This window comes from Lolium rigidum, chromosome 3 (assembly GCF_022539505.1).
Source record: "Lolium rigidum isolate FL_2022 chromosome 3, APGP_CSIRO_Lrig_0.1, whole genome shotgun sequence".
NCBI classification, from domain to species: domain Eukaryota; kingdom Viridiplantae; phylum Streptophyta; class Magnoliopsida; order Poales; family Poaceae; genus Lolium; species Lolium rigidum.
Genome location: NC_061510.1, coordinates 28625766 through 28636087, shown reverse-complemented (window position 1 = coordinate 28636087; position 10322 = coordinate 28625766). Strand labels below are relative to the sequence as shown.

General features: G+C 46.0%; 1 protein-coding gene across 1 annotated transcript; it reads right to left on the bottom strand.

The window, feature by feature from the left end:
* Positions 1-2505: 2505 nt before the first annotated feature.
* LOC124694565 (leucine-rich repeat receptor-like serine/threonine-protein kinase BAM2) lies at positions 2506-5968 on the bottom strand. Its single transcript, XM_047227536.1, has 2 exons — positions 3412-5968; positions 2506-3057 (listed from the first exon to the last, which is right to left on the bottom strand). The coding sequence occupies exons 1-2, from the start codon at positions 5966-5968 to the stop codon at positions 2624-2626; spliced, it is 2991 nt and encodes a 996-aa protein (XP_047083492.1). The 3' UTR covers positions 2506-2623.
* Positions 5969-10322: the final 4354 nt, after the last annotated feature.

Genomic DNA, 10322 nt, shown 5'->3' with positions numbered 1-10322 from the left:
CCAAGCTTGAGCAACATGTTCAGTATCTAATTGTTTAAAATTCATTATGCTACTCCTCAAAGATATAATTTTAGCAGGGGGATGATATCTACCAATAAAAGCATCCTTGCATTTAGTCCATGAATCAATACTATTCTTAGGCAGAGATAGCAACCAATCTTTAGCTCTTCCTCTTAATGAGAAAGGGAACAATTTTAATTTTATAATGTCACCATCTACATCTTTATACTTTTGCATTTCACATAATTCAACAAAATTATTGAGATGGGCAGCAGCATCATCAGAACTAACACTGAAAAATTGCTCTCGCATAACAAGATTCAAGAAAGCAGGTTTAATTTCAAAGAATTCTGCTCGTAGTAGCAGAGTGGAGCAATAGGTGTGCATAAGAAATCATTATTATTTGTGGTTGTGAAGTCACACAACTTAGTATTTTCAGGGTTGGCCATTTTAGCAACAGTAAATAAAGCAAACTAGATAAAGTAAATGCAAGTAACTAATTTTTTTGTGTTTTTGATATAGCAAACAAGATAATAAATAAAGTAAAACTAACAACTAATTTTTTTTGTATTTTGATTTAGTGCAGCAAACAAAGTAGTAAATAAAACTAAGCAAGACAAAAACAAAGTAAAGAGATTGAGAAGTGGAGACTCCCCTTGCAGCCGTGTCTTGATCTCCCCGACAACGGCGCCTGAAATTTGCTTGATGCGTGTGGTTGACACGTCCGTTGGGAACCCCAAGAGGAAGGTGTGATGCGCACAGCGGCAAGTTTCCCTCGATAAGAAACCAAGATTTAATCGAACCAAGTAGGAGTCAAGAAGCACGTTGAAGGTTGATGGCGGCGGGATGTAGTGCGGCGCAACACCGGAGATTCCGGCGCCAACGTGGAACCCGCACAACACAACCAAAGTACTTTGCCCCAACGAAACAGATGAGGTTGTCAATCTCACCGGCTTGCCGTAACAAAGGATTAACCGTATTGTGTGGAAGATGATTGTTTGCGTAAAACAGTAGAACAAGTATTGCAGTAGATTGTATTTCAGTAAAGAGAATTGGACCGGGGTCCACAGTTCACTAGAGGTGTCTCTCCCATAAGATAAACAGCATGTTGGGTGAACAAATTACAGTTAGGCAATTGACAAATAAAGAGGGCATGACCATGCACATACATATCATGATGAGTATAGTGAGATTTAATTGGGCATTACGACAAAGTACATAGACCGCCATCCAACTGCATCTATGCCTAAAAAGTCCACCTTCAGGTTATCATCCGAACCCCTCCAGATATTAAGTTGCAAAGCAACGAGACAATTGCATTAAGTATGGTGCATAATGTAATCAACAACTACATCCTTAGACATAGCATCAATGTTTTATCCCTAGTGGCAACAAGCACAACACAACCTTAGAACTTTTCGTCATCTGTCCCAGGTGTCAATGCAGGCATGAATCCACTATCGAGCATAAATACTCCCTCTTGGAGTAACAAGCATCTACTTGGCCAGAGCATCTACTAGTAACGGAGAGCATGCAAGATCATAAACAACACATAGATATAACTTTGATAATCAACATAACAAGTATTCTCTATTCATCGGATCCCAACAAACGCAACATATAGGATTACATATAGATGATCTTGATCATGTTAGGCAGCTCACAAGATCCGACAATGATAGCACAATGGGGAGAAGACAACCATCTAGCTACCGCTATGGACCCATAGTCCAGGGGTAGACTACTCACACATCACACCGGAGGCGACCATGGCGGCGTAGAGTCCTCCGGGAGATGAATCCCCTCTCCGGCGGGGTGCCGGAGGCGATCTCTGGATCCCCGAGATGGGATCGGCGGCGGCGGCGTCTCCGGAAGGTTTTCCGTATCGTGGCTCTCGGTATCGGGGTTTCATCACGGAGGCTATTTGTAGGCGGAAGGGCGAGTCAAGAGGCGGCACGAGGGCCCCACACCACGAGGCCGCGCGGCCAAGGGGGGCCGCGCCGCCCTAGGGTGTGGCCCCTCGTGGCCCCTCTTCGTCTCTCCTTCGGACTTCCGGAAGCTTCGTGGAAAAATAGGACCACGGGCGTTGATTTCGTCCAATTCCGAGAATATTTCGTTACTAGGATTTCGAAACCAAAAACAACAGAACAAGAACTGGCACTTCGGCATCTTGTTAATAGGTTAGTTCCAGAAAATGCACGAATATGACATAAAGTGTGCATAAAACATGTAGATAACATCAATAATGTGGCATGGAACATAAGAAATTATCGATACGTCGGAGACGTATCACACCTCAATAAGACCATTCTCACACCTCAATAAGACCATCCTGCACCATCGGACGTCTACGTACGACAAAGTGTGTCCGATTTCTGCACGAAACTGTAATCCTTCGGTTCCCGATTCCTGGCCCATGCACGTTTTTGCTCGGATGACGTCGGATTTTGTGTCGTACATAAATCGGGCAAATTTTATCGTACGTATAGCAGGACCCTTCCACTAATCTAGCAGACTAGCACGGCACATGCTTGCCTCCACTCGCACACGCATACGGACACTACCACATTCCGAGGAGTACACCACAAGGTAGTACAGGGGATGCTACAAGGTTCTACTACCACTAGATGCTGAGTAGATCCTGCTGCGGCGAGGAGCCTTGTGGCCCGTCCTGATCATGTTGCTGCTGCTCCTCTTCTTCTCCTTCCACGGCAACCGGCCGCGCGCCGAGGGTGACCGATGCCGTCCCGGGCATGTCGGCCAGGATCTGCACGACCTCTCTCATCGTCGGCCGCTCGACGCTCTGCTCGGCGACGCAGAGCATGGCGACGTAGAAGACGTGCGTCAGCTCTTGAATGGGGACCGTCGAGAGGCGGGGGTCGGCGATCTTCGTCACGCCTTCTTTGGTCGACCCGGTGACCGCCCTCACCCATTGCACGATGTCTACGCCGTCGCCAAACTCGCCGACGGGCTTGCGGCCTGTGACGAGCTCAAGGAGCACAACACCAAAGCTGTACACATCGCTCTTCTCGTCCACCTTCAGCGTGTAGGCGTACTCTGTAGAGGGGTTTTGCACCAAACAAAGAATGCAGCCGCATAAGATCACATGCCAACAATTCCCAAAGATGATCACGACAAAGTGATGAGAGACAGGCTTCGGTCCAGTTCGGGGCATGTACAGCACAGTTGGCGCGATACAGTAAGAACAACCGGAGCATCAAAAAACTAACCATGCGGTGGGATTTCTACATGAAATGGAATGAATCTACATGCAAGTAGTACGAATTAAGGTTCTATATTTGAGGTTTTGCACTTTTTTTTTTGAAAAAAAGGGCATTGAGGTTTTGCACTTGCCACGAGTATTTGTGCAAGATGAAAACAGAGTAGGGCAGAGGTAGGAGTAATGCATACCGGGAGCGATGTAGCCGTAGGAGCCGGCGATGGCGGACATGCACTCTGAGCCGCCGGCGTTGCTGCCGTGGAGGAACTTGGCGAGGCCGAAGTCGGCGACGTGCGCCTCGAAGTCGGAGTCGAGGAGGATGTTGTTGGACTTGACGTCGCGGTGCAGGATCGGCGGCGAGCAGTCGTGGTGCAGGTAGCAGAGGCCCTTGGCCGCCTCCACGGCGATCTTGAACCGCGTCGCCCACTGCAGGTGGCCGCCCTTCTTGCCGTGGAGCACCTCGCCGAGGCTGCCGTTGGGCATGTACTCGTACACCAGCAGGTTCGTCTCCCGGTTCGCCGCGAACCCGAGCAGCCGCACGATGTGGCGGTGCCGGATGCGCCCCAGCGTCTGTATCTCCGCCGAGAAGCCGTAGTCGTCGTGCGCGGACCCCGACCGCCCGATGGCGGACAGCCGCTTCACGGCCACCACCGCGCCGCCCGGCATCGCGCCCTTGTACACGATCCCGGACCCGCCCTTGCCGATCACGTTCTCCTCCTTGAGGCAGTCCAGCACGTCGTCCACCGCGAAGTCCAGCCGCTGGAACGCCGTGATCCGCCACGCGCGCGCCTCCGCCGACCGCTTCAGAGACCGCGCCTTGAACACGGCCGCGCCCGCGAAGATGATGGACAGCGCCAGGAGGCCGAGCACGAGGAGGAGCTTCGAGGTGGAGGAGAGCGACCCGATGCCTGACGTGGCGACGCCGTGGGCGGTGCCGCACGGAGACAGGAACGCCCCGCAGAGGCCAGGGTTGCCGGCGAAGGAGGTGGAGTTGAAGTAGGCGAACTGGCCGGTGGCAGGAACCTCACCGGAGAGGTTGTTGTAGGAGAAATCGACGGCCGTTAGGCTCTGCATTCCGGCGATGGACGGCGGGATCGCCCCCTCCAGCGCGTTGCTGGATAGATTGAGGTAGTTGAGGATTCGTAGGCTGGCGAGCGCTGTCGGGATGCTGCCGGAGAGCTTGTTCCCGGACAGGTCGAGGAAGCTGAGCAGCCTGCATCCGGCGATCGCCGGAGGCACCTCCCCAGATATCAGGTTCCCTGACATGTCCATCTTCGAAAGCTGCTGCAGCTTCCCAATGGCTGGTGGGAGCTCGCCGGACAGCTTGTTGCCGGCCACCAGAAGCTTCTGCAGCCCCACGAGCCCACCGATCCCCGCCGGCACCGGGCCGGACAGCCGGTTGTTGTACAGGCTCAGTTCCCCTATCGATGGCGACACCTCGCCGGCGTCCAGCTGGAGCCCGCCGGACAGCAGATTGTCATGGAGCTCAATCTGCGTCAGGTTCTGCAATGTGAACAGCTTGGCCGGAATCGTCCCATTGAGGTAATTGTCTCCCAGCCGTATCCTCGTCAGCGACCGGCACCCGGCGAGCCCGTCGGGAATGCCGCCAAACAGCGAATTCCCCAGCGCGATGAACGTCTCGAGACGCTCGCCGGCGCAGAGCTGGGTTGGCAGAACGCCGGTGAGCTTGTTCGTGCTCACGTCGACGATCCTCAGCTTGGTTGCCGCCACGCCAAGCTGCGGCGGCACTCCGCCGGTGAAGTTGTTCTCCCACAGCTGCAGCACCTCGAGGTTCGGCAGCTCGCCGATGAACTCCGGGATCTCGCCGGCGAGGCGGTTCCGGAAGAGGTTGAGCAGCGTCATGTTCTTGAGCGCCGCGAAGGTCGCGGGGATTTCCCCGACGAACAGGTTGTTGGACAGGTCGAGCGACTTGAGCGCCGCCATCGCGCCAATCTCTGTCGGCAGCCGCCCGGACAGGGCGTTGATCTGAAGGAACAGAGTGTCGAGCGACGCCAGGTTCGCCAGCTCCGGAGGGACCTTCCCGGAGATCCCGCAGCTGGCCATGTCGAGCCGCACGAGCTGCCGCAGCCTGCCCAGCTCCGGCGGTATGCCGCCGGTGAAGCTGTTGAAGTAGCCGAGGTAGAGCTCCCTGAGCGTCGTCAGGTTGCCGAGCTCCGGCGGTACCTCCCCGGTGAGCTCATTGCCGGAGAGGGCCAGGTACCGGATTCGGCTCCATTGGCCGTACGACGCGGGGATGCTGCCGGAGAAGAAATTGCCGCCGAGGTGGAGGTGTATGAGGTTGGTGAGGTTGGGGAGCGCGGCCGGGAGCGGGCCGGTGAAGTTGTTGTTGTAGAGGTCGAGAACGCGGATGTTGGTGAGGCTGGAGATGAGCTCCTCCGGGAAGCTGGAGTTGAAGAGGTTATTGGAGAGGTTGAGGGACTGGAGGTGCGTCAGGGAGGAGAGCGGCGCGGCGGGGACGGGGCCGGTGAGGTTGAGAGCGGAGAGGTCGAGGGAGATGACGCGCGAGCCGGCGGCGTCGCAGGAGAGGCGCGGCCACGAGCAGAGCGGCGTGACTGGCGTCCAGTGCGCGGAAAGGTAGCCAGAGGGATCGGCGAGCACCGCGGAGAGGTTGAGGAGGGCGGCTGCTTCCAGGGAGGCGGCGGAGGTGGAGGAATCGGAGGCTGTGGAGTGAGCAGCAATGGCGAGGAGGAGGAGGACGGGGAGGAGAAAGGTGGGAGTGGCGGCCATGGAGCGTGCCATGGATGGGGACGGTGGAGTGGCGCTGGAGTTCAGGCGGACTGCTCGCGTGGGATATATGCGTGCGCAAATCTTCAGTTTCTATATCTTTTCTGTTTTTTTCTCCCTTCCTCAAATCTTCAGTTTCTACTACTAGTATATATCTTTTCTGTTTTTTTTTCTCCCTCTCTCAAATCTTTGTTTTCCTCTGTGCAAAATAAAGCATGTTCCTGGGATTTTAGGCTGGGGATTTCAGATGTTTTCTTTTGCAGTGGCATCCATCAATGGACAGCCTTATAATACAAGTTTAACGAAGTTTGCTGAATCTTGTGATTTATTTTAGTTATTGGTCGGTCCCCAAAACCATCAGAGTGATCGGTGCAAGATTATATTTTCTAAACACTCATAACTGGCATTTTTGATAATTAGAATATATTAATATCAAGAAGATAAGAATTACACTTTATTTATCTGTAACTACGCAGTACCTTAATGATAATATGAATGCACCCAACTAAAATATAAAAAATAAAACTAAGAAGTAAAATGTCCCGCTACGATGTTCCAGCGATAGCAGAAACAGTACATCCACCATCGTGACGATACCTGAACACTCATAATTGGCATAGTAGCATATCCTGCACAAGGTGAATAATTACTAACGCGATAAATTTCATTCAATCTCATCTTCTTGTCTGAACTCTCATAACATATACCCAGTAGCATATCCTGCACTAGGTGAATACTAATTACTAATGCAGATCATGATAAATTATTTTCAAATTTCATCTTGTTGACTTAGGGGTACGTAGGGATAAACGCCGAGCCTATGCACACAGAACCGAGTACTGCCACACCTGTTTCATTTTTTTTCTACAGAAGCAAAAACAAATACAAAATTCATGAAAATACTTTCAGAAACAAGTATAGAGAGCGGACTTTTCTCGGAAGCAAGAAAACCCATTGGATCATGAAAAAAAACCCGCAAACATACCAACAAACTTGTGTTAGTTCCTAAGATGAAATCAAATATGACGATACAGCGTGATATATAATAAGATTGTAAGTTATCACATACTCGTATTAAATAGGAATAGGAAAATGATTGAACCTTTGATGCCTCCTCAAAATCGCACGAAGGGATTATGTAGTGGTCACCCACTAGTTTTGTGATGGACTACTTTCGGCATTTTTGGCTTATCTCACATTAAAAGTGTTGGACGGGAGACCAGCAAGAACAACTTTACAACGGAAATTTTGTATTAATCGGAAGCAGAAACTTTGTTTCTGATTCTGTTTCGCAGGAAAGGCTGTTCAGCTTCCATTTCCGCTAAAAAAGGTTCATATTTCATTTCCATATTTTCATTCCATTCATGTTTTTCGCAGAAGAATCGGAATATTTCCACTCCATTTTACAATGGTGGAGAATGCGAGTCGGTGAGTCTTCTTTTAACCCTAATGTCATATGTGAAGGCAATAAAAAGTACAATGAGTCTTCTCTTATTATTATCCCTAGAAATCATTGAGAATTAATTAAATTTTAGGAGAAAATTATGCTAATAAGGGAAGTCATATAATACGATGGATAAAATAGTTTCTCTTATTTTTGTAGTGATCATCCGTCGGGACAACATTCTGTTTCTATTCTTTCTTCTTTCTTCTCAAACTAAGCAAAACAAACCTACATTAAGAGAAGGCTGTTGTCACCATATTGTACATGCCTTTATAAAGAACAAAACTCATTCCATATTGCAAAAAAAATCTTGCTGACATGTTTTCAAAATTCCATCTCCATAAACCTCGTGAGACCACTCGTATGAACCTCTCATAACCTTGATAGGTGCCTTCTTCTTGGCACTTCAATATACAACATTTGTTTCTTCTTCTAAATGACCCGAGTTTCAAAATTGTTAAACTTTTCTTAAAAGTATTTCCCTAAAATCTCGAACCATTGTTGATTTCTCTGTAGTATTTTGTCCGTTCACACACTAGTGCACTAAATTAGTAAATTTTACGCCATAATTACATTTTATGGTTTTGCAAAGTCTCATTAGAGTGAGAATTAAGTTAGATCGCTCATTCAACTCTAGAACCATCATGTTTATATAGTGGTTCGTCTAGTTTGTGAGTTACACACAGGTTCTAAATGAGAATTTTCAATTACATTTGGATTGTACGGGAGTTGCGACTTGGATTTTTCAAGTTGGATTTTTCAAGTTTGAGGAGTTGCAACCGAGATTTTCTCAGCTACGTACACATGGATTGCACGTGAGTTGTGACCTCAGATCTTTCCTATTAAATATGAATTACATGTCAGTTCCATACCAATTCTTTTCGGTTACTCATGAGTTGTACACGAGTTGCAACTCAACTGTTTCCAATTGCACATACATTACACATGAGTTTAATTGGGATTAAGTGATGTCATTTTAATGAAAATTATGTTAATTCTCATTTGAATGAGGCATAGTCGCACCCAATATTTAAGTGGAATTTGGTGCACTATATCTCTTTCAAGAAAGAGAATGTTTCACTAATCCTAGGTCTTGAAGTCATCACATAATCAAGCGAAAGAGAGAAGTTGATATCCCTTATGGGTATGCTAGATCGTAAGCGTGTAGGAGCCCCATTGATTTATTCTTATGAGATAAATAATGATGTGTGTATTATTCTATTTAGTACATGCTACAAATGTATGGCAGAAAATTAGAGGCATGTTCTAGAAAATCCCATGAGAGTGAAAAGTATGTCATCATCAAGTTTTGAGGTGGTCTTTTTTTTAGGGAAAGTTTTGAGGTGGTCTTTGTACTCACTTTGTTCCACAAAACAAGGTGTTTCAGCAACCTGTTTTAGCTTACGAAAACATTTTATATGTCGGACAGAGGGTGTAGTAGTGGATTGGAACTATTTTGTATAAGTATTCATACATAAACATATCACGTGTGCTTGTTAGATATATACAAACGTACCAAAACATATCCCACATGATAGATATTCGTAACCGTACCTAAGAGATATCATATCTAGATCCCCGCAATTATATATGAACAAATTATAACATGTTATATTTTAATAACTATGTTTAAAGAAATAACATTAGTCAGACCTAGAAAGAAGTTTAGAAAATATATCTCATTTGCGATATATTCATTAACATATATACATAAATAGCTCAAATCTAGAATATTCTCATAAGTTAATATATATACATAACATAACTGTTATATTCTCATAACTACAGCAATCCCAATTGATAGATCATCATAGTTTTACTAAAAAAATATTTAGATGATGTATGTTTGGAGGAAATGTTAATTATTGATTGGGTCATAGAAAAGTATGTGATTCAAACATGTTATTACATGTTAATTTATAGTTGGACTACAGATCGGTACATACATGTGATTTAAACATGTTAGCCATCACCATGAAGCTTTAGTGCTAAACTAATGCAACATATATGTTAACAGCTGAACCCGTCTAATAAAAATGGAGCAAGTGGAAATTTCCTCTTACCATCCGAGGTTTTGTATACAAACTATGTGAGGGGTAACACGTTGAAGATATGAGTAACGAGTCATAAGGAATCAATATGATCATCTAAGCAAGCTTGAGGGAGGTTTCGATATTTATTGTTTAAAAAATAGTAATGAATGATGGATAAAATTGTACATAAATCTTTATGCATGCTTAACTTTTTGTTAGGAGGAGGACATGCATAGTCATAATAGTTTTCCATGTGTATGAAAGTAATACATAGATGCATGGTTTCAGAAGCACAGCTTCAAACCTACGCTAATGAGCACAAGATAATTTAGCTACTAAGATGTAGATTTCTTTGGTTGGTATGTACTCACAGCTTGAAGTCGAGCTGTATACACATATCGTTTAGAAAAATAATTTATACGATTAGACTGTTTTCTATTACTTCATTTTATTTCACAGAGTCCAGATGTTAAATCATTAATGTTTTGTTGTCGAGCATATCCCATGTCTACAAAGTGTTATAGCCATGAAGATCGAAATACCTATTAAATCTTGTAGGTATGGTTTACTTTATGATCAAATAAATAATTTGAAAACAAAGGATTGATTTTGAACAATGATAAACCAACTCCATACAAAGAATCTGTGATGGCTCTAACTCCGTTAAACTGTCTCATGAAATTCGAGATAGTGTCTATAATCAAGCTTAGAGCTTGGTAAACCTTCTGAAGGAATAAATACTTTTCTGAAAGTAAATAGATCTATAAAATTAATGGACATGATGGATGTAATATCCTAGAACAAGCTCGACTTGTCAAAAGATTGTTTACGATAAAGTTCAAAGAGCTGACTGCGATAAGATTAGATGTTCCGTAGCGAT

What these genes read in the sequence shown, in the direction of transcription:
- LOC124694565 (XM_047227536.1), bottom strand. Translation starts at nt 5,968, where the DNA reads ATGGCCGCCACTCCCACCTTTCTCCTCCCCGTCCTCCTCCTCCTCGCC. An exon ending in CTACGGCTACATCGCTCCCG is followed by an intron (nt 3,058 to 3,411) that starts GTATGCATTACT and finishes ACCCCTCTACAG; the next exon opens with AGTACGCCTACACGCTGAAG.